This window comes from Neopsephotus bourkii, unplaced genomic scaffold (genome assembly GCF_033783945.1).
Source record: "Neopsephotus bourkii isolate Nb327-2 ecotype Australia unplaced genomic scaffold, CSIRO-AGI_Nbou_v1 NB_369, whole genome shotgun sequence".
In the NCBI taxonomy this organism is placed as follows: Eukaryota; Metazoa; Chordata; class Aves; order Psittaciformes; family Psittacidae; genus Neopsephotus; species Neopsephotus bourkii.
Genome location: NW_026900875.1, coordinates 617686 through 642389, shown reverse-complemented (window position 1 = coordinate 642389; position 24704 = coordinate 617686). Strand labels below are relative to the sequence as shown.

General features: G+C 42.5%; 1 protein-coding gene across 5 annotated transcripts in view; it reads left to right on the top strand.

Moving 5' to 3' along the window:
* The window catches only part of DIS3L2 (DIS3 like 3'-5' exoribonuclease 2), a 201042-nt gene that overhangs the window by 82628 nt on the left and 93710 nt on the right, over positions 1-24704 (top strand). For all 5 annotated transcript variants that reach the window (XM_061348746.1, XM_061348749.1, XM_061348748.1 and 2 more), the window contains 2 exons: positions 874-1047; positions 16902-16981. In XM_061348746.1, the coding sequence (XP_061204730.1) occupies positions 874-1047; positions 16902-16981 (254 nt within the window). The remainder of the gene's footprint in view (positions 1-873; positions 1048-16901; positions 16982-24704) is intronic.

Below are 24704 nucleotides of genomic sequence, written 5' to 3'. Positions count from 1 at the left end.
TACTGGGGTTTGCACTGCAGCCGATGGAAACTTTCTCTAAGCATAATAGAACAGCAACCTCATCCACACATGTGCAGAATACTTCATCAGAGACTATCAGCATGTGGGGGACAGTTTCCTCTGTCTGTGACTTGCTTCTAGACTGTGGGCTCCTCCCCAGTTAGCTCCTGGTTCAGAGGCTTCTGTGTAGCTAGGAGAGGAGGGACAAACTACTGGGAATATTAAAGTCCTGGAAAGAGCATGGAAAAGAGTTGGAAAGACAATCTGTGGGCATGTCTGTGTGTGCTACTTCTGAAAGAAAGGCAGTAAGGTTCTTCGCACCTCTGCCTTCATAGGGCATCAGTTTGCCCAGGCGAGGATCCAAAGTGCATCCTTTGAGATGGAGAGCAGTGTGCTGAGCTCCCTGGGAGCTGTCTTCTGCAGAGCTGTCTGGGATCTGCTGGGAATCTGTTCTCCATTTTGGGTAGTAGGAGTGAGTCACCTTTTTCAGTGGCGAGGAAAGGAAGGAGTATCTCAAGGGAACCAGCAAGAGCTGCTGGTGGGGTGGGCTATGCTTGTCTATCCCTGTTGGATGTATTTTCTTCTAAAATTTGACACTTTCTTACCTCTGCAAAAACCTAATAATATGAAACATCTAGTTAAAATGAGATGCATGAAACAGCCCAGGGTACTGTCTGTCTAGTGTTGTGCATCTCCAGCAGACGTAAGTCATGGTATAGTCTGAATTCCTGCCAAGTCCTCTGCCAAAACTGAGGGAGAAGTGAATGAGTGAAAGAGTATATTTGAGGGCTCAGCAGCCTCTCTCAGGAGACAGCAGTAACATGACATTAGTAATTATACACTTAAGTAAAGCATCCCTATTTTTCTCTGCAGGCGATTGGCCAAAAGTCTTGGTCAGGCTGGGGAGATTGAGCCAGAAACGGAAGGGATCCTGATGGAGTATGGTGTGGATTTCTCTGACTTTCCCTCTGAAGCCCTGGAGTGTCTTCCTCAAAACCTGCCCTGGGTTATCTCACCAGGAGAGCTGGCCAAAAGAAGAGATTTAAGGTAACAACAAAAAGTGTGGTCTGACACTCTTTCTTGGGTTGGTACAGAGTTGTGCTATTTTGTTTTGCATTCATGATGCTTTGAAGAGGCACTGACTTCATTATGTGCACCGTATTACATGTTACCTGTGCCTGCATGGAAAGGAACAGCTTTTGAAAGTGTCTGCAAACTCCAGTTATTTGGAGAAGTATTTTGTAAGGCAAAGAGGCTTTTTCTCGAAAGAACTATTGAAAACCAAAAATTTTTTGTTTGGCACCTAATCTGAAAGCTTTAAGTTTTTGTCTGGAATGTATTACGATTTTAGTGGTAGTTTTACAGCAGAGATTTTCTGAATGCCTGGCAGATCAAATGATCTTGGGCATTGTTACTTTGAAACTTAAGCACAGATAGAGACTGTCCTGTGTTTTCCTGTCTAGTCTTAATGTTCTCCTGTTTGAAGAACTGGTGTTGTGTGGAGTTTATGACAGCTCTTAATCAGGTTAGCAGCTGGCAAATGCAGTCCCTCCCTGCAGCCTGGCAAATCTGTGCTGTCCACCACCTCGCATTAGCCATCCCTGCAACTTAGTGGTGCTCCTGCCAGCTTTTGGGAACTCCACAGTCTGTTGGATGATGGACACTCTGACATTGCTGGACTACTCAAAACTAGTGGACTTGCTACACTTCAGAAAGTCATGTTTCAGATATGTTGTTAGTAGAAAAGTTAAAAAGACAAAATAATTTGTTTAGAACCTCACTTTGCAATAAAGGAAGGTGCAAGAAAGCAAAACAATAAATTATTAATATGGTAATGTGTTCAACTTCCACCTTTGCTTGTGCTAGAGCATCCTGTCTTAGTTGGAAAATTTGTTGCTTTCTTGGATATTGCCTATTGAGCCTGACTCTTCAAGACACTGCACTGATACAAGCACCTAATCCTGCACTGTAGCTTGCAACTTCCTTACTGCTTCAGCTTCACTGGATTTCCATTCCCTTACAATGGAATAATTCAGGGAGGCTTACAATTCTGATTGACTAATGGTAACATTCAGATGCCAGATCGAAACTGTAGGCTTCAACTAGCTTAAAAAAAAGAATAAATTCTAAAGATTCTGAATGCTGCAGTTCAGAAATCAGTGGAAAGTGCTTATTTTTATAGTCTAGACTAAATTTCAGTAACATTCTCTGTTTCTTCTGACCCAAGTTCTTTCAAGCAAATAAAGAGCTTGACTTGTCTCCAGTCAGACAATCAGTTTTGGAAACAAATTCCAAGTGCATTTCTTGTTTTATTGCTGAATTATTACACTGGGACTTATCAAGGTGATAACACTTTTGCAGTTAAGCTATTTAAATCCTTCTCTGCCCCTTCCTGACCACTGTGCACACTACAAAGTAGATTTCCTTTTGATCCTCTCAAATATAAACATTTAACAGTCAGAGTTTTTAAGACAATTATTTGGGCTTAATTTACTAATCCTTTTAATGTCAACTGCCACATCGCTAACTAGTTTGTGGTCTAAACACATATGGAGATAGCATGAGACTTCTAGTTATGGAAAGTAAAATACAGATGAGTCTTCTTTTCTGTTTCCAGACAGTGAGAGGTTTGTCTGCCCAGAAAAAGATGAGTTTTATTAGTACAGATAGTGTGACTCATAGGTGAGTGGAGTCCTGCAGTTGGAGGCCTGGCTGCCATCTCTCCTGGTCTTACCCATCAGACCTTGAGAGTCACATGTCCCAGGGTCGCTCAGCTTTATTTTGATATTAAATAATAGCTTTCATATAGTTGGCAATAAGTGTGTTGTGGTCTGCAGTGTTGTACAAATAGCTGGTACACACTGGCCCAGCCTGGCACCTGGAGGAAGACACCTGAACCTGAGTACCTGGTCTGGTTGCACATGGGAGCTGTGTCTTGTTTTCCAGGGGAACTTGCGCTGTGTTCACTGACACCTGCCTCTGTGAGTGCCTGTCTTTGCTGTACTTTGTGCATGTTGATCCCTCAGGCTCCTCAGAGAGCCCAGTAGTCTCAGAGTACACTAAGGTAAATTACAGTGAAATAAAAACTCACCTTTTCTCCTGAAATTGCTATGTAAGCACTTCTGAACAGCTCATTCTAATTCAGTTTACATATTGCCCACCTGTCAAACACATACTAAGAGTCTGGCTTATAATACTTTCTTCTCTAGTAAATCCTCTCTAGTTCTGTTAGCACAGTGCTCTAAATTTTCTAGTGTCACACATAAGGTTTTGAGATTTGGAGCCAAGACCTAAGCAAAGTCTTGGGTTTTGGGGCATTTCCTCTCCTTAAGATAACTTTTCCTTGTTTCCTTTCATCATGGTAAATGACCCTTTCCTCCTCTGTGTTCTGCTAACCAGTGTCCTGAGTGTGGCTGAGTCTGTTTGTGTATAGAACACAGAGGCAGAGGTTCTACAGTGGAGGCGGTTGTTGAATGTGGTTTTAGATGAAAGTGAGACAATGTTTCACCCAGCTGCTGAGGCTGGGCAAGAGGAGAGAAAGATATTTTGTCCATGCCATCTTGTAAATACGTTCCTTGATCTTCCTGGGAGTCTTCCAGTTTTACAGGAAGCCTGTTCTTGCCATGCATAGTCTGTTTGGATAGCAACTGTGATCTCACCTGTGGAGCCTCTGCAGAATTGCTTCCAAGACATCTTTCTTTTTTTTTCCTCATTTCTCCAGTAATGGCCCACAAGGAAAGGTTTACATAATATGTTAATATTACTTAGGACAGAAAAGATCCAAACCTCGTGGATAGCTTTGAAATCTTTTAGCTGATACAAGTCTCTGCACTGCCACTGAGCACAGTTCTGCCATGGACACCTGCTTTTTAGCTCCCTGGGTTTATCTATTTGTAAAATTAGGCAAGTATTTTGTGGGTACTCCCAGCTTATTTGTTTGTAAAGAGCACCAGAAACTTTTAATGAAAAGTACTAGGCAAGTATTAGGTGTTGGCATTGCATACTGCAGTTGTATTTTATAGTGTATGAAATTTCATAAGGTATCAGAATAGTGTGGTTAAAGAAACTTCCCTTCCTGAGACTTTAAATGTGATAATACAGATAGGACCAGAGTTCTCATTTTATTATTCAGGTTGACTGGAACTGGTATTTTTTCATTAGAAATTTAAAAAGTGTTTGGTTTCTGCTTTTAGAGAAACACTGGAGCATTAGTGTCATAGAGAGAAATTTTGATGGGTGCAAAGTTTCAACTGTTTTCTGGTCTTTTCCAGTGTTTCAACATGTAATTTTCATTTCCTTGTTTGCTTTGCACTTATTATTTCAGTGGTGTGGGACAAAATATAGCCCTTGAGCAGAAGAGGGATCAGGGCAAAGAAGGAAATGTAAATTTTGGAGGTAGGTGCAGGAGATATGGGCTGGAAGAGGAGGCAATTTGAAGAGATGTAGCCAGGAATCTAAGAAACCCAAAAGCTATTTCTAAGACTCATTGCAAATGTTTCTAATTTCATTCATATCTTTTTGTTTCCTTTACTGCTTAACTGGGACAAGAAACTAAAGCCAGGAAAGTCCAATTATAGTGGGAAACAAAAACCTAAATATTGGAGAGAGAAAAAAGGATGTTCTTTGCAAAGCAGTTCTGCCTTTTGCTTGTCTCCCATTGTTGGTGTTACTGTGGAAAATGTATAACATCACTCTTTTGGAAAGCACTAGAACCTGTTCAAGCAGAGAAGGTTTATACAGTCTAACATGGAAGAACTTGAGGATATCTATTTCTTTACCATTTTTACTAATAATAAGTGAGCCTGTTGACCTCCACTGGACTATTACAAATGTGAAACTTGGCACTCAAAATTGCTTGCTCTAAATTTTCCAGTTGCTTTCTCTTTTTCCATTTGATGTCATCCTGCCAACTAGTTATTTTATTATTATAAACAGGACATTGTATTCACTTTTAAGAAGAAACATGAAGCTGAAGGTAAAATTACAAACTGCAGTTTCTCAGCTGGCAAAATACAAAACAATGAGCTAAAAATACTGAGCAGAGAAAGGGTGCTGCAGCAAGAAACTGAAATGTCTACAAGATGGATGTGGTCTGAGGAGCAGAAACTGACTGACTTCAGCTGAGCAGCCCTGAACTCCTGAGACTCACCAAATGGTTCAGGTTGCAAGGGTCCTCTGGATCCCCTTGCTCAAAGCAGGGTCAACTAGAGCAGGCTGCTGAGGTCTGTGTCCATTTGGAGTTTGGATAGCTCCAAAGATGGGGGATTCCACAACCCTTCTTAGGAATGCCTGCTGGGGTTCAGTTACCCTTACAATAGAAACATGGGCATTTTTTACCTTTAAATGGATTCTCCTGTTGATGGATACAACTGAGAAGAGTCTGGCTCTGTCTTATTTACTCCCTATCATAAGGTGTATTTGCACATTAATAAGATCTGTCTGCATGAGCCTTCTGCTCTCGAAGCTGCTCTGCCACAGCTCTCTCTGCCTCTCCTGTAAGTTGGATGCTCCAATTCCTTAATCATAATTGAGGCCCTTCAGCAACCTTGCACCCGTACGTTGATGTCTTCCTGCTACTAGGCAGCCCAGAACGGGATGCAGGACTCCAGCTGTGGTCTCATCAGTGCCAAGTAAAGGAAGGATTGAAGTACCTCATTTCTTGACCTGCTGGCAACACTCTTCCTAATGCAGCCCAGGAGGCTGTTGACCACCTTTGCTTGTTGTTGGTTCATGTTCAACTTGTCCAGCTGCTTTCCAGCTAGCTGGTCTCCAGGCTGTACTGGTGCATGGGGTAATTCCTCCCCATATGCAGGACTTTGCTTTTCCCTTTGAGCTTCATGAGATTCCCATCAGCCCATTTCTCTGCTGAGGGCCCCTCTGAATGGCAGCATAACTGTTCAATGATCCCATGAGGCTAAAAGGCCTGGAGGGCATCAGACCAGCAGACAGCAAGGATCCACTGCATTGGCAGGAGACAATTAATGCTTACTTGCTTCCCTTGCAAGGCAGAGTTAATGCACTTTGTTCTTGCAGGCAAAAAGCTCTAATTGCATCTTGGTATTTCAGCATGTGACCTCAATTGCAGCTGACCTAAAGCTATCCAAGTTGTTGAAGGCTAAATTGTAATTTTAGCTGCCCGTTCAAAAATGTTGGTTGATAAGGCAGAGGGAGCAGAGGTGCTGTGTCTTTGTATCCACTGAGGAGGTAAGCTCTGTAGCATTGTCTGTGAGTGGAAAGCACTGGCAGCAGGACAGTACCTGCACTGCAGTTCTGCCCACTATTCAGCTATAACTTTCTTGAGGAGTGTTACAGCTGGTAACAGGGATTAGCAGTGTTTATAGTAAAGGTTTGACAGCATGCTCTTTGCTGTAGATGCCTGAGGGCATTATTGGCTGATAAAATTAGAGGTGATGGTAAAAATGGCAACTTTGAGCTATGCAAGGGGTGTTGGAGGAAAGCAGTTAGCCTCTGAAACAGATGTCTTTTCAAGGCAGGTGGACAACTTCAGTTAGAAATGAGTGCAAGTCAGATAAAACATCATTAAATAGCTTGTTTCCTGGAGATTTTCCACTACAAAAAGCTGGTGTTAAGTAGAGCAAGACTTACTCAGCTATAATAGGATATGTAAAAATGCTCTGGTTTCTGATGGAAACTGAGAAATGACTTGTTTAGCAAATGTATAAGCAACATTGCTACAGACCTGACTGTTGTCTTGGCATGGAGTGGAGACGCAAACAGAGCCAGATTATGATCTCTGCCCTCTCACTGAGCTGTTCTGTGACTAATTTAATGTTCTCTGTAGGGAGATACAAGGCATACAAAGGATTACTCAGTGGTGTGTAAAGATATCAGATCAAGTCCCTCTCTAAAAGAATTGGTTCCAGAAGATGGTGATGGTGGCTGTATCTGCTCTGGGTCCTTCTGCTGTCCAGACAGTCTGGGGAATGGTACTGTTCTTGGTGAGGAGAATTTTGCGTTAGCTCCATTCTCACCCGTTAGCTGAGTAAGTAAAATTCTGAATAAATATGGTGCTGCTGTCAGAGTGATGTGATTCAGCTCCTTGCTTCTGGTTGGCTTCTTCGGGTCCTCCTCTCTGTTTTCATAACATTTTCTACTACACTATAGCTACAGCAGTTGTGGTGACATTTGTACAAAATGATGCATGGTCTTTGCTCTCAGATGCTGTTGTTACCAGTGGCTGGTGTACATAGACACGCTGGCAACTTCACTGATGTTTTTCCTTACAGGAAGGCACGTGTGGTCATTGGAAGTGAAGCTTCAAGTGGAATTGATAGTGTGTAGTTGGACAGGATTATTGCGTTCAGATCTTGTAGGCTTGCTTAGTTAAGAATCTTTTTAGTTGTGGAAAACAGTAATAACTTTTGTGACTAGTTTGTTATACATACAGTCTTTTTCCTGTCTGGCTGCCTGTTTTAGGAGAAAAATAACAGAGGGAGATGAAGATAAAATCTTAAATCAATTTGAGAACAAGTCCATTTCTTACTGGATTCCACTAGATCACAAAGTAGGCTTTTGAAGAGCAGAAGAAAGTGCCTGATCATCTCATGTTTATGTACGTTAAGCAGGCCCAGTTCAGGTGTACCGAATACTGCCTCTTGCCTTAATATCACGGTACTTTGCTGGTGCTCCTTTCTTGCTAGAGGGGCATGGTGGTAGATGGGATATAAAGGATCCAAGTCCTGGTGTCAACCCAGGTATCTGTCTCTGATACTGTAGATGAAGAAGCCTATAGCTTCTTCAGTAGGTTCAATGGGCTGACCCTGGCTAGTCACCAGTGCCCACCAAAGACACTTTATTGCTCTCCTCCTCAGCTGGGCGGGGGATAGAAAATATAACAAAAGGCTCATGGGTCAGGATAAGGCCAGGGAGAGATCACTCAGCAATTACTGTCATAGGCAAAACAGACTCAACTTGGGCAAATTAGTTTATTATCAATCAAATCAGAGTAGGATAATGAAAAATAAAATCTTAAATGCAAATCTTAAATACACCTTCTACCCATCCCTTTCTTTTTCCAAGGCTCAACTTTACACCTGATTTTCTCCTACCTTCCAGTGGCACATGGGGACAGGAATGATTGTTGTGGTCAGTTCACCACATGTTGTCTCTGCTGCTCCTTCCTCCTCAGGGTTGTACTCCTCACACTGTTCCCCTGCTCAGAGGGGGGTCTCTCCCATGGCAGACAGCTCTTTACAAGCTTCTCCAATGTGAGTCCATCCCACAGGCTGCAGTTCTTCACAAACTGCTCCAGTGTGTGTCCTTCAGGAACAGACTGATCCAGTGTGGGTCCCCTATGAGGTCGCAAGTCCTGCAGCAAACCTGCTTCAGTGTGGGCTCAATGGGGCCACAGGTCATGTCAGCAGCCTGCTCCAGCATGGGAATCCCACAGGGTCACAGCCTCCTTTGGACATCCCTCTGCTCCACTGTGGTGTCCTCCACGAGGCAGCCTGCCTCACTATGGTCTGCACTATCAGCTTGCAGGGGAATCTCTGCTCTAGCGCTTGGAGCACCTCCTCCTGTCCTGCACTGACCTTAGTGTCTGCAGGGCTGTTTCTTTTCTATATTGTCACTCTTCCCTCCAGCTGCAATTGTTCCTGCACAGGAATATCCCCCCCTTCATAAAGATTTTATCCCAGAGGTGCTACCACTGTCACTGGCTCGACCTTCGCTAGCGATGGGTCTGTCTTGGAGCCAACTGGCAGTTTCTCAGCACTACCCCTCTAGTGTGTTGTCCTGTCCACATCCCCCAAACCTTGTCACACAAATCCAGTACAGTAATTAATGCAGTATATCCCCACTGGGGAATTTCAGGGCTGATCACTAGGTCAGGCTGGTTGTTGCAAGGAACATTTTCCTTGTGGCTTCAGTCTGATGAAGTGGGCTGAAGCATGCTTTGACCCTGTCCATCTGCCCTGATGGTTTTTGATGATTGGATCTTTGTTTCCAGGTTATTCTCAGATCCTCACTCTAAAAAGAAAAAAAACCCACCATAATATAGATGGCACACACGCAGGTGTATGAGGCAGGGTTGTACTGGAGGTATTACACCATGGATTAGAAGTGGGGTGGTCTGGAAAAAACTAATACAAATAATTCTAGGAGGTGAGGGATTGATTTACAAGGAAGGATTAACTGTTCAATGTGAATCTGCCGACACTGAAACTAGAAGTTTGTGAAAGGTAGTAGGTGATAGTTAAAATATGTGGACCAAAACAAAAAAAAATGAGAATCATCTAAGGTGGTGAGAGGATAGAAGGGAGCATTATGAGGACAAATAAGGTAAAGCAAGGAGGAAACCTTCCTGTCCAACCTAAATAGACTGTAACTTAGACTAAAGTAAGTACTGGAAACTCCATCACTAAAGCTGCGTAATAGTATACTGGAGAAAGTCCTTGCGAATGTATTTTAATGAGTAGTCTGGCCTTGACCTATGCAGATTGGAGTCTTCCATTTCTAGCTCTGTGCATCTATGATTAAAGTAGTTTATACAATGCAAGCACATTTTCAATTACACTCCACCTTTTAGTGTGGGATGGTGGTGCAGAGACCTTGTTGTATTTGTGGCACAATTACAGCATGACTTGTAGGAAATACTGCTGGTACTTGGTCTCTCAGGGACTTTGATCTTGGTTTTAGATATGTTAACTTTTCAAGCCATTTAGATATGTTACAAGACTTCAGTGCTCCCCCCCCCCCCCCCAGTCCTTCTTCTTACTTGGAGGTCATAAACATATAGAGGGAATAATTGATTCTGGTTCGGCAACCCAGTGAGCAGTCCTTGGTGAAAATGTAAATGTTCTTTTGTTGTAGATGTGTAATACATCAAGAGTCATTGTAAGATGTTCTCTTGGACCAAGGTCTGTTTTCTGAACTGGAACAGGACATTAGCTAAAACATAAACACAGAGAAATTAAAGAGAACAGTAGTGGCTTGATGTAGAAAGTTGGGTTTTCAATGCATACTGGATTTTTGTGGAGCTTAAAACAATCACTGTTTGGAGGGGGCAGTTTTCGCTTCCAATTATTTTATAATTTTGGTTCATTTTGAAGGCCACGCACCATGAAAAAGGAGATTTCTGATGTGTCAGGTATCTTTGTTGGCGTGTTACAGGGCATTTGGAGTGCTGTTAAGAGATTTGTCAGGGTACTTCTATTGCAGGCGTATTTTAAAAGTATATTCCTTTTAAGAATCTGTTTTGGAAGCAGCCACTCTGGGTTTTTAACTAAAACCTGCCAGCATCAAGTGTGACAAATGTGGTAGACGCTGCATGTAATGGATGTCTCTAGGGGTGGGATGTTGAAGTCTCAGTTCAGGCACTGATTGTTCTCTGAAATTTCTCTCACAGAAAGAGTACTTTATCCCTATTTTGAGTGATGAACATCAGTGGAATTGGTCCCGTGCTTACTGGCACTTTATAATAAACCTGCACAGACACTGTGGTTGAGCTGGGTTTACTTGTGATTGAAGAACGAGATTTTTGTGGTTGCCATAACAATTGGGCTGTTGTGTGCAAACATGTTAGTAGCCTTCACTGGAGTGAGTTGACTGCTCTAGGATGCCTGTTCCCAAATAAAAACAACTGTTTCTAGCTCTGAGAAATGATGCCTGTTTAACTTTGGCAGGATGGCGCTCAGCAGGGTCTTAGAAATGACTTGAAGAACTTAAAGATTCTGAAGTGCCTTTGGTGTGCTTAATTTTAAAATGCCAGCTTTGAGCAGGAGTTAATAAAGGTAAACTTGAAGGCTGAGCTTTCACTCCCACTAGGCTATTGTACGTACTCACAAAGTGGAGAGAACAGGACAATCTAGGGAGTCCCTAGAAGAATGTAAATGCATTGCAAGTGTCTAGACATGCAGTCAGTCGTACTGTAAATGTCTTAGCACTGACATACTGAAGTTTAAAAGAAGGCTTGCACTGCCTGAACTTTAATAGACAAAACTATGTTCATTACTGTCACACCTCTAGCTGCAGCGGTCTAATCTTTGGAAATAGGCTAATGCTTCTGCAAAACATTTAGTTTGGTGCTTCAAGAGCTGCTGGAGGGACTGTGGGCTGTGAGCACTGAGCCTGGGACAGGGTAGGTTGGTCAGCATGTGGGGTAGCCGTTCTGCTGCTTGAATCTTCAGATGTTCAGTGTTTGTGTGCTGGGAATTCACAGGCAAGTTTCAGCCACCTTTTTCAGGATAGTGGGTGCTGTGGCTTCCTGTGTGTTCTTTGTTCTCTTTCGCAGTCTGAAAGTTGCACTTCTGAGAAAGTCAGGACTTCCTGGTCCTGCTTCCTGAATAGCTTGTTCATCCTTGATTCTTCAGAACTCTGCCTCTTGCACTTTTTAGTCACTTTAGCTGTAAAGACAACGTCTTGCTTCACTGAGGGTTTTCTGGTGCTCTACTGGGTACATGCAGTTCACTGAACTGTTCTTTCACAGTTGATGGTGTTTGTTAGGAGTGGTAAAAATCTGGGCTCTGTGTCTCCACTGGCAAGTTGACTCATCTGCGTGCTGCTGACTGGGAAGGGTATCCAGTCGTGTTAGGAGGATCTGCATGGCTGCAGGGTGCTGCTTTGTCTACTGTGTACACACTGGTGCTTTTCTCCAGTAGTAGCACCATGCTGCTTTTACAGACAGTCGCAGTGGTAACACCCAAATTTTGCCCAGCAGCTGGCCATGACAGCAGCCTTGCCTCTAATACAGCCTGGGCCCACGGTTTACACATGCAATGCTTCATCTTGATCCAAGTAGCTTTCTACTTGAGTGAAGATGGAGCCCTGACCACTGGAACTTGTAATCTTGTTTTGTAGGTGTTTATAATTTATGGCTAAACTAACTGATATTGAATGCTGAACAGTTTATCTGGCTAAAATGGATATATTGTACCTCACTTTGCAGCACTAACTGTACACAGTATTTTCTCTGTTGATTCTTGTGTTACATATTTGCACAAAGAAAAACAAACTGCTGTTGAAGTCCTGTGATCTGTGAATGTTTTAATTACAATGTTGGTAATTCCAGCTCACCGGCAGACTACTTATCTTAACTCTACTGCTGCACTAACCATTAATTCTAGGTCCTGTTAAAGGTAAAAAGACTAACTGCTCTGCAGGTATGCTTGTCTGGTTTAATTAGTCTTCTGTAAGCTGAGCAAAGAGAAACTACACTTAATTAGCTTTCCTTAAATTAGGATTGATATACCAGCCTGTGTATGTTGACACTGCTGTTACTATCTAATAAACTAAGTGCTTTATTCTGCAGTTTTTTCCCTAGGTGGTTGATTTACAAGATGGCAGGCAGCGCCAGCGTGCAAGCTTTGGCGTTAGTAGTGCTCTTGTCAGGGCCTCGGGGCTCGAGGTGCCTGGGTCGGTGCTCCTGGCACGGTATGGGCAGTCTGTGTGGCACATGCTTTCATGACTTGTGTTTGCAGATCCACCATGCTTTGTTCCCCTGACCCTCCAAAGCTCTTGCAGGCGTTGCCTCACTCCAGTGCATGAAACCTCTGGCTATGAGGAGGAAGGAGGAAAGATTTTTTTCTTCTATGACAGCAGCTCCATACCAGAGCAAGTCCACCTCTGCAAACCTGTATTAACCATATGTTTTGGACAAAGAGGCTCCTGTAAAGAGTGCAAGTTTCCAGACTGAAATGTTTGGTTTTGATCAGTGCTGGGGGTTTCTTAAAGGAATATGTTTATCTCTAGTCCTTCATAGTAGGAAGACCAGAAAATCTCTTAACTCTGTGTGTGTCTATCTCCTAAACCATTTTCTTTTAACCAAGTTGTGTGTATGTTGGAACAAGTGGACCTGGAACATCTCATTACTTTTACAAAGTGTGTTTTGACAATTTGAAATGAATAAAACAGGTTTTTATTAGGTGTAATGACAATGAGAGATGGCTCCTTTGGGGCTTTTAAAGAAGGGGGAGAGCAGAATGATGAAGCTCTTTAACCCACAAGGTCACTTTGGCAGCCCTGTAGATGCTGGAGACAGCTGCCAATTTGTATTTACCTGTGGTCAATGCAAATGTGCCTGCATGTAGCTGGGCTATTTCCTTGTGAGTAAGCAAAGTCTTTGTTAGCAGGTGCATAAAAAGTCCTGTTGCCTGGAGGTTTAGTCATGCAACCCACTGCAGGTTAGTTTTGTTACCGGTTACTCAATACAGTTATGGTCAGAAATGTGGTTTGATCTCTCTGAGATTCCTTGTGCCACAGCCTTTGGGGTACTGTGCAGCCAGACAGTACAATCAGGAGAGAATTTGAATGGTTCCTTCCTCTTAACAGGGTGCACTTGCCACATAGCTTGAAGCAATGTTATTTCTTCACACAGATGGTTTTTGTCAGCTGCCTTCAGGGTCCTCTCTGGGGATTTGTACAGGAGTGGCTGGTGTAGGTGCCAAGGGAGGGGTGGGAATGGTTTGCCCACACCCAGCCTTTCCTCCGCTTGCTTGTCATTCTTGTCATTGTCTTGTGCTGATTCTCTCTGGGACGAAAGGTGGCTCTCTGCAGTGTGTGGGAGATAAAAGGTGACACTGGTGGGACTGGAGGAAAAGCAGAAGGAGACAGAAGGGAACATGCCTTCCTTGGAGACCTTGCCCTGAAGGAGCATGTGTGGGGTGCTGCCCTCAGTCTCAGTGCTGCAGTCACATCACTCGGTGGATTGTTTTCTTTCCCATGTGCCAGTTCTGGTTCCTATAGCCATCTGAAACTTCTCCAGTAATAAAACCTGAAAACTAGAAATATAATTCATCACACTTAATAACACAGTTACTGGTGAGCGGAATTTGCTTGCAAAACTTCAGCGAGGTGCAGTCCTGTGTGCCAGGATTACCTCACTGCTATGAACTTTGAGCTCTGTTTGCAGATCAGCTTCTCTTGTCCCATTGACTACCTGGCTGTCGGCTCTGCAACGCTTTGCGGAGTCCTTATGCCAGCGAGTATCGTTCCTTGCGTTACTTGCTCAGTGACTTTCTTACCTCACCTTGCTGTCTGTGCCCAGAATAAACTGCCTGTGACAAGCTACAAGTCCAAGTCCCCTGAGTAGTTTCAAAGGAGAAGCGGATCTGAGCCTAGTGGTAAAACATATTCCAGCTGTGCTGCACATAGAAGTGCTGGTGAGAAATGCTAAATCAGTATTTGTCTGGATCCCTCTTCAGCTTTGCATCTGTGAGTTTAAGTATCTCAGATGGCAAGCTGTGTCTGTGCCTGCAGTTTGCATGCTAAGAGGCTGCTCGGAGCCTGGCCAGCAGGTCCCGAAGGCTGTGCACAACACGTTTCCTGGGGAGGCTGGGGCTGCCCTGCCAGATCCACAGCAACTGGGGCCACCACTGACCACTGCAGTAGATTTGACTGGCCAAATACATCTCACCAAAGCGGCCTGTTAGTTGCTACCATTGTATAAATGTGTTCAGAATTTGGCTCCCATGTATTTATGCTCACTTCTTTCCAGGGCAGACTGCAAATAGGCACTTTGTTGAAACCAACTGCTAATTTTTAAACTGCCTGGAGCCATGATTCACAATGGGTGGCAGATGCTTGTGGTTGCAGGCCCCCTGAACATCTGGGATAAGCGATCTATTCCCCAGACACAGGAACCCACATTCTCTTTGAAGAAGCTTTTAAACCTTTTTCTTGCTTGTCAGATAAAGCAAGTTGTAAGTGTCCATTCAGTGCTGTTTGCTCTTTTAAATTAAGGAACTTAAAGGAATGTTTACTTTATGTGGCCAGCGGGGTGGGAGTCACAATGCCAAGATGCTGTTAATCTTGCACGTTAGCAGGATCTAGTGTATCAATGCATGAAAATTGGCACATATGTGTGTCCCCATACTGTGTGTAGTATAGGTGTCTCTGTACCTGCATGCACACAGCTCCCTAAAGTTGCACAGTGTATTGGAGTGGTAGTATTCTGAAATTCCATCCTTAGGTAGAATGTTAAGTGTCAGATATTTATGGAAGTAAGGTTGCTTGCAAGCATTTAAAAATTGATTGATTGCCAGTACTGAATAGCTAGGCACAACAGATCAAAGTCCTGGCATAGCTGAAAAGATTTTATATCTTTCAGTGTCATAGTCTCTAATTTGTTTAGATGCATGGGAAGGATTAGGACCTAGCGTGTGTCTGGGGATTAAGGCAGTTTTGCTATCCAATCTGAAAGGTTTTCAGAGTCTCCGAAGGTAGTGGAGTGCTTTACTGATTTTTATGTCTTTGAAAATCTCTATTTAGTGTGCCTGGTGGAATTATATTAATACATGCTGCCAGCTTCCTGACACCAACAGATACCACCCAGAGCATCTAAGTACTGAAGTGGAAGGCCTGTGAAGACGGAGACATCGATCTCACAGTGCGAACAACCATGCAAAAAGGCTGTGACTTGCTAATTCCACGTGATACTTGCTCCTTTAAAAGTTCACAGCAGTTTTTCCCCTCTCACCTCTCCTACCCCAGGAGTATACCAGTTGTTACACTGTCAGACAAATAATGTGTGTTTTCACTGTACATCTCTAGAAGGGAGTTGCCACGGGTTTTCTGCGGCAGTGAGAATAGGAGAAAAGAAGTGGTCTGCTCTCTTCCTTGGCAGCCTCGGCCTATACCATTGTGCTTGGGAATCTTTTGACTAGGGAGTGTCAAACTTATTCAAAAGGTTAAGATAAAAGCAAGATAAACCAGCAAACCTGTTTCTTTACTGTCTTCACTGCTCTTCAGCTCCAGCCCCACATTCCACAGATTGCTTGGGTGACGGCTGCTTTAGTCCAGGGGCCTGGGCAAGAAGTTGCTGTAGGGCAGCCCAGGATGAAAGGCAGTCCGTTAGCAGGAGTTTAGGAAGTTTCGTTGTGTGCTCCAGGTTTTGGGTCTCTCTTGTGCCAGGCTGTGCTCTATTAAAAATGATGATTCTTGAGTCAGATGCTCTATTTTGTGTCATCTGAGTGGCCTCAGAGCATATCCATGGTCTGTCTTGGTATGTTCCTGGTGTTCCTGCCACCTGTTGCTGTGGGACATATGTAAATAAGCCTTCCAGGACAGGGCTGCACCTTCTAGGTACTATTTGTATCAGTAGTACCAGCACAGCATATGCAAAAGGGTGTTCAGCTTTTCCTAAGCACTGAGTTGGTTTGCTAGGTCTATTTAGCTAATTTGGAGCTTGCTTTCTATAACTTTCAAGTGTTTGCTATTGAATGTGTTTTTCCCTTTGGTGCACAATAGCCAATGTAGATGTTATAAAGTACTGCACCTCTTGGGTGTCTTTACTGAGCCAAAAACTCACCCTCAATTCTGCTGTAATTCAGTTTGGTTTGTAAATGTTTCACTGCTTCTGCTCTGTGCTAGCTGTACTTGTGAAGTTTCAGACGCTGTGATATCTACTCTTATGCATGAAGATGGAGGTTGTTTGTGTTCCATTTAACCTCGCAATTAAGAACAATCTATTTTTACTCTAGCTACAAGATACCAAGACTTTTTCCCCACGTGCTTCTTTGGAGTGAACTTGATGGGCTAAAATGTTTAGTCTTCGTGGAAGAAAAAGAAGCTCAGTAATGCGATGAAAGCTGTTAAAAGCAAACAACCCACCCCAAAACAAACAAGCAAACAAAACCTGTCCAAAACCCCAAACCAAACAAAAAAACAACCCCCCAAAAACTCCAAGGAGATTCACTTGGTTAAACCCTTTTTTTTGGTCTTGGTTTGTTTGGTTTTGTTTGTTTGTTTTTTGTTTGGGTGTTTTGTTGTTTTTTTTTAGTAGATTAGATTTAGACTTTCAGGTGAGATTGGAAGATGTTTCAACAGACAGAGTCTTTTGAAAACATAGTTGTTGTTGTCGGGATGTCTCTGATGGTCTCTGTGTTTTGGTTCCTTTGTCACGACTGAAAGATAAATTTTCCTTTTTTTCTTTTTCCCCTGGATAGGAAAGAATGCATTTTCACCATTGACCCGTCAACTGCCAAAGATCTTGATGATGCTTTGTCCTGTAAACAGCTCCCTGACGGTATGAGATATATTTTACAAAATACTTCTCAGTGTTTGTGTTCAGCCCTTGGCACGTTTGTGTATTTAATTTGTCATGAAGTATTCTTTACCAAATATGAGTAGAGTAATAAACTAGTTTTCCTCTTCTTTTAATTGCCTGTTTTCAGAAATCTTAGAGCAGATATCTTCAAGCTGCACTCTAAAGTAGTCTCAGTGTCGGGAAGTGCAGAACCATAGTGCTTTGCAAAATCAGAGCTGTAGTTTGATTTGAGCAGATCTTGGCTGTCTCCTGTTGTTATGAGAGTTACCTGCCACTCTTGCAGACTGAAGTCTAGTGAAACTTTGACCTTGCATACACAGTCCCTGGATAAAGAAATCCAGGTTTTGAAGGTCACTAGCTGAATTGCTTTTTGGTGTTTATGGGATGCTGGGAATTGTCAGATGAGCAGAGTGTGCCTTATAAGTTGCGATATTCTTCTCATTGCCTTTTAAGCTTTCTGTTTTGCCTTATTTGTACTTCTGCTATGCCGTAAGCCAACAGAACAGAAAGTAAAGCTCCAGAAGCCAAATCTTGATGATTCTGACTTAAGGAACTTCCCTCTTACAAGCTTACTTTGCCATCCAAGTTCTGCTCATTTAGTTTGATGAGATTCAGTAACAGGCTTGGTTAGAAATGCTGCATGATTTGATTAGTCTATCCACCACTAATAAAGAAGATAAAGTGATTTTAATTCTAGTTTTTCTTGCTTTTCTGAATCATCACAATATATTGATACCAAAGACATCATTCCCTTTTCTTCGTTGATTTCTTTCTGTGCAATATGGCCAATTAATTGTCGTGTCATTTAGACCCAGGTACAGAATACTATTACAGGGCTATAAAACTGATAAAATCGGAGATGAAAGAAAATTTGAGGCCAATAAAGTTATACTGTACAGTAGTAGTTTTGAAGCAAGATTAAGGAAAAATTGCTGTTCTATTTCACAGAAAATTTAAAGTCTTTTTGGGAGATCCTAAACTGAACTCTCTTCTCTCTCTTTCTACTTTGTTATCTGAATAACTGTAGATTTATGACAGTGTTGTGAACCAGCAGCCCCTCAGATCTAAGGTGTTGAAACTCTGGCTTCTGAGTCTTCACTGCTCACATAAGCCTAGGTTTTAGATCCTGCCATCAGGAAACCATTCACTGAGCTGGTTTTTGTGCATATGTCCACAATTTTCTCTTATCCATAAGCCACTGGGAGAGAGTGTTCAAGGAATATGTCTGTTTAAACAAGATTTTTTCTTTCCCAGAAAGTCTGCAAAGCCTTTGCAAGTCTGTCATACTTAGTACTTGATATATCTGCTGATCAGGGGTGTGGCTGCACTTTGAAGTTTGACTTGTCTCTCCAACCCCAACTGCAGAAAATGCTGTATGAGGCCTCTTGAGCCAATCTATAAGGAAAGGGATGTACCAGTGCAGAAGGGATCCTCTACTTGTACAGCCAAGAGGGTTCTAAGTGTTACTAGGACGATACTTGATTTAAGGGAGCTCTGTAGCATGACTGCTAAAAATCCCCTTGTGATGCAGAGGTGTGTGGATGCAGCACTGTCCTATGCTCTGATCACGTCTCTTTGGATCACATCCTTCTCATGCAATCCACCTGAAGGAGAAAAAAAAAATAGAATATTTTTTTTAAAGTTGCCTTCTGAGTGGACTTCATTCATGTGCTTTGCCAGTCTTCTCTGCTTTGTTGCTTTTGCTTTTTTGCTCCTTTGTACAGGCATGAGGCAGAGGGAGCTGCCTGCATTCAGGGGAGAAAGCAAACACCCAGGCTTTCTTGGCCTGATTATTTTTGACTCATCCTTCTCCCAGGGGCTGTGTTAGGCCTGTGTTGGCTTCCTGGAGCCTCCAGATGAAGGTTTTTCCTTGCCCTTCCCTGATCTTCTATGAAAGCTAAGGAATATGTGAAAGGATCATGTAAAAGCAGTGCTTTTAGGGATTGTCTCTACCTGTGTTTAACAGAGGAGCTGGTGCAGTTCTCTCTCCCAGCATATCCTGTTATTTCAAAAGTGATCTCTGCTGCATTTACCAGAGTGGACAGAGGATTCTTCTGCAGTCAAAGGTAATACTTCCCTTTCCCCAGAAAACCAGGCAGCTGGGAAAGAAAGGTAAAATGAATCAGATTACAGGGAGGTTTGGAAAGCTCAGTTTTTCAAATAAAAGTGGAAGATACAGGATGCTTTCTCCTCTTTCAGTTCCCCAAAATAAACTTCACCAGCGTGTATTAGAAGAGACATGAAAAAACTAGGAAAGAGTGGGGGACAGGGCACAGCTGTCTTCCTGAGAATAAAAATAAAGATTTGCTTGGCTTGAATATAAAACTTAGAGGATGGGCAATCCAGTGTGGATTTAGTACTTTTGAAAGTTTCACGTCCTTCACAGGATCATTGTGCACACTCCCCTTTCCTCCAGACAGGCCTTAGAGGAGAAGATCCAAGAGGCAGATGAGCGAATGAACCTGCTGGTGGCACTCCCAGTCCAAAGGCTTTTGTTTACCCCATATATCATTTTTCATGAACCATTAAGTGGCAACCTGCTCACAGCAGCCCTTTGTGTGCTGGATCTCTGCCTTTTGGCTACAGCCATGCATCCTCCAATGGACTTGTTCCACCCTGGACTCCACTCAATGAGAAGATACTCTCAGCTGGAGCCTTCCTTCAGAGTGATCTTATCTGTGCCTGTCCTGGGTATGCACTCTGGTGTGCACTCTGGTATGCAGTCTGCGTCTCCTTTCAGCCTCCCATCTGCCATGAGAGTGGTGCCTGCACTCCATCACAGCATTGACTTAGCTTTAAGCCAAAGAGAGTTATTCCCTGGAAAAGCCAGTTTTCATGGTGGTGAATGTCCCAGGGACTGGGTTTTAAATCAATGTGGAAAGAACCACCATGGAAACATCCTTTCTTTTATTTTGAAATCTGTGGTCTTTATTCCAAGGAGACCTTTTGACTCAGAAGGAAGTACCGATAGGAAACCAGGTCCTGATTGACTTCAGTGTAGTTTTGATCAGTCAGAGAGGGTGCTAAGGAGCTGAGTGGGAGCAAGCAGCATAAAAAGACTGCAGGAAATCCCTCTGCATCCTTCAAACAGGCATGGCAGCTGGCTGGCCAGCTCAATGTGGGTCCCCAAGCAGGCAGGGGAAGGAAATCTTGGCATTTCATCTGTGCTGCAGTGTTTAAAACATGAGATAACTCTGAAGCAGCAATGTCCACTCTAGTAGCTGGAATCATCTCCATTTTTAAGGCTGCTCATGTCTTGCAAGGAGATACTTGCAGAATGATTTGATTAGTCTAAGCAAATAAGGGCAGTACTGATGGACTCTTGTCCATTGTCTGCCCAGTTTGCTACTGTCTGACGTACAAACTTGATCCAGCATTTCATGCATCTTTTCCTCTGCCACTGGTGATTCAGTATTGAAATATTAAATTCCAATTTCAAATACTTAACTGATCTGAAAAGCCCAATCAAAACATTATTTTGTGAGCCTCCTATAAAGGATATCTGTTTCACATGCAGTTGGTAATATAAGCTATATCATGTGCCCCTTTCTAAGGTGTCACCTCAGGAATACAGCTGCAAAGCTTCTTGCCCAAGAGGCACGATGCTAGATCCTGAACGAGGGTATGAGTATCACATAGTGTCTGTTCCTAGCAGGATAAATTACCAGAAATGTGTATTTGTATTACTTGACATATGTGCTTTTCATTGCAGTCCTTATTTTACATCCAGATTAGCATTTAGATGTAGTTCCATCAACCTGTTCCTGGACAGGACTGGGCTCTGTCTAGCTGGGGAGACTCTTCAGCTTCCAGCACTAGGGACTTCAGCCTTGAGACCTATTCTTTGCAGTTGGCAGGAGACATTTGGGTCCATCTTGTGTCAAAAATTTTTGGCACATTTTCTTCAAAATCTCTGTGTATTCATTACTTTTTTAGCCCACTGTGAGCAGATAGCCTTGCGCAGTGATGTTCAGGTGTGGCCCACTGACTATAGGGAAGAGAAAACCTCGACTCTAGCACTACTTAGATTACTATTTACAGGGCCATGATATATGGCTGGCAAAAGCAGAGGTATAAATCTATCAGCATATGTGATTTTTTTTTATATCTGTACTTTGAATTAATTTTTTTTAAAAATTTATGAATTTAGAAAGGTCCAAAACCAGTGCTGAGAGTCACGGGGGTTCATTCCTTTCTGTTCACTTGCTTGCAAAGCTATGGCCATTCCCAGCACTTCAGTGTTAAGGACAGCCCCTATGGGAACCTCAGTCTTGTGCTTTATAGAGCCTCTTTATATATTTTGGAGGTACCCTGAGGATTTTTGGCTTTAAAAGTTGCTATGCTAGTTGCAGTTATTATGACAAAGAGTTGTTTTAGAGGTTAAGAGCTTATCTAGGGCTGGCAAGGCTGCATCTCTCATGAGGGCAAAGTTATGTTAAGAGTTAACACAGCTTTTATTCCAAATGTAAATGTGGTTACAAGAAATTATTATTTTTTCCATCTTGTTTTGCCCACATGTAAAATGCTTAAAAAAAAAAAAACACCGAAAACACCCAACATGAGCAAACCACATATCTGGCATCCTAATGATGTCAGAGCTCCAAAAATCAACAAAGAATGCATAACTCAATTCAGAAAATGTCTCTCTGTTGGTGTATAGCACCCGTAATAACTACAAGAAAAAAGAAAGTGCTTGTTGCCCATACTTCTGCTATCAGACAGCTGAACCAGTGCAGTTCAGAAGAATTTTGAGGATTAAATTGTCTTTGTCCTTAAGCATTCATTGCTAATTTATTCAAGACTGACAGTTCCTTTGTCTTGAAGGGTCTCAAACAAGAAGCACAAAGGGATAACGGATTGTCTTTGCACCTTTGCTTAGTTTTAAAACTTCTCATTTTAACTCTTATCAGTTCTGGCTGCTGGATGGAGGACTCATCCATGCTCTGTCCTCAGTAAAAGCTAGAAAGGAATTCTTTGCAGAAGTAGTGCACAAATCTGTCATGAAGAACTAGCCAGTAGCACAGTGTCACTAGCAAAGGAAGCATGGAATGGCTGTGGGAATAGCAGTATTTTTAGTGGAGCTTGCAGTAGGATATTGCAGCAGTTCGACATATTTCAGGGATATATGTCTTAAGTGGGCCAGTCTGGTTTTGAGAGGATTTTATATTGGAGTCTGCTTTTGATTAATGGTTGCGCTCCTCGTTATTGTTTAATGATAGCAGTAGGGAGGTAAGCTTGCTGTTCACATTTGTAAGTGTATATTTTAAAAGAGATCAACTCCAGTAAAGAAGGAAAGAAGGGTTATTTATGTAACAGCTTCAGAAATATGAACAAACTGTACTCCTTTTAGATGACTCAGCATAATCTTGGAGTAAAAGAGATCTGGACTGCACCTAGTTTCAACAGCCTTTGTAGAGCTGTTTCAGGGTAGCTTGAGGTTTTAAGCAAGTTCATTTCAGTCAATGCTCTTTTGTGATACTTTCTGCACGTTTTCTACCAGATGACTGCAGCCAGGAACATGCAACAGAGCTGTTCTCAGTTTGTACAGATGTCGCAGACTTCTGCAGAAAACAGCTGTACCGCATTCAAGCCTGAATGCTTTCACCCAGGGTGCAGATGTTTAAAGATTTATTCCAGTCTCATCGTGTAAGAGCATGCCAAGTGACCTGTGTGTCCCAGTGGCACCAGGCAGTTTCCCACACTTGCCAAATGTCTTCTGGGAATTATCTGCAAGTGGTGTTCATATTTCTGGTAATGTACACAACTGATGCAGTTGTGTTTGAAAGCTGCTTACTGGTAGGAGAGGAAATTTGACATATTTAAAGGGAGGCACTTCCATCTAGTGATATGTCAGGCTGTGATGGGAAAGGAAGCAGCAGAAATGATTGGGGTGCATTTCTGAGGGGTTGTCTTACCCTTGTGCAGGTCTTTGAGTGCTGATTTCTAAGCAGGATTTTGGGCCATACAGAAGCCAGAGCTTCTGTATATCCATTTATGTGTGTATATTGATGACTAACATGGTTCTCACTGTTCTTTCATTCCTGTATCTGCATAAGCTTTAACAAAGTAATTCAAGTTTAAGTAATTTAAATCTTTCTCTATGAGGAATTGCATTGTAAAACAGAAATATATTCTACAGGCTGTTTGCCCTGTTTTTTGTGTTCTTAGTGACATTGTCTACATTTTGGAGCAAGGCCATATAGAGAGACACTCATTGAATCAGGTCAGTGTTTACCTGATGACCTAAGCAAATGAGACTACTGCAGTGTGCTGCTCCCTGTTTTTTACCTTCCCTTAAAATCTGTTCAACCTGTTGGTGAATTTAAATCAAATATACCTAAGGGGAATGGAATAAAAACCTCAAACACATTGTGTTTCTATAAGTGTCATGAAAATGGGTTTAAGCAAAGAGAGCTTCTCTTAGTGACCCAAATCTGGAAAAGTTCAGTAAGGTCTTTTGTGTTAGCAGACACCAGTTAGTCCACTGTGAGCTGCAGTTTTTCAAACGGATCTGCAGAGAGTGAGGACTTACATCTCTTTTCAAGGGGCCAATTTCACACGTTCTGCCAAATGTTGGTAAAATTATTCCTTGTCTACTGCAGGTCTACAGGCACTGAGGCTGCTTTACAAAGACATTGTGGACCTCCTTAGTAGACCTCCCCTAGTGCATGAGTTCCAGTATCTTGTGCTTGAATAACACCTGTAGAGCCCTGGTAGCCACAAGATCTTTCTGCCATCTCAGATGACTGTCCAGATTTCCTCTCCTTCTGTTCTTGTTCTTTCCTGATACAGGTTGCAAACATTGGTGGTGTTCTAATTTTGCAAAATTGTGTGCACTTATATTTTGATTTTTAAGACATAAATATTCTTCAGTAGGTTGGAATTTGCTCTACCAGCACATGGTACAGGACCTTTCAACTAATCTGTTTGGTTCCTGCAGTGAAGAGTACAGAAAGAGTCTGTAACTGGAGTCATGCCAGGGTGACTTGCTTAAGATAAATACTGAAGAATGGACTACTGTTGAATCAAAGTTACATTATGAAATTACTATGCTTCCTTCTTTGTAAGATGTTTAAGATGAACCAGACTTGGAGAGAAAATAGCGGAAACTCCACACTGATATATAAGTCAAACGTAAAATTCCCATAAACTGCAATTTACCTGAATTTATTGCAAGAGTCGGATAAGGGAAAAATAAAGATGACCTATGAGGAGTAGGATTGTGCATAATGTTTGGCCAGTTTTTCCTTTGGTATCAAAATATTTAGCTCAGCTTTTTTCTTACCTGCTGATTAGCCTGGTGGGTTTTTTTTATCACTAAGAAAGTGAAAAAGACACATTCTGGTGATTAGAAACACTTTCTTTCTATTGAGGGTTTGTGGTTGCAGGTTCTTTGAAATATGCAAAATAAACTCAGGTCTGTGGCAAATCCAGATCCCTGCTGTGTCCTGCAGTGTGCTCCTGTGTAACACTGGGGAACTGCAGCATGTACAGGATACTTTTTGTCTCTTGTTTTAAAGTAACGTGAGGTTGTGTGCAGGGGTGAATGGAATCAGAGGGCTGGACTGCATCACCTTTCCTCCACCTAAAATCTCTCCTAAAATCAGTGAGACAAGTTCACAACATAGGGTTCCCCTCATCTTGAGTGGAAATAGGGCAGCTTGCTCCAAACTAGTAGTGGTTGAAATGGAAATAGACTGAT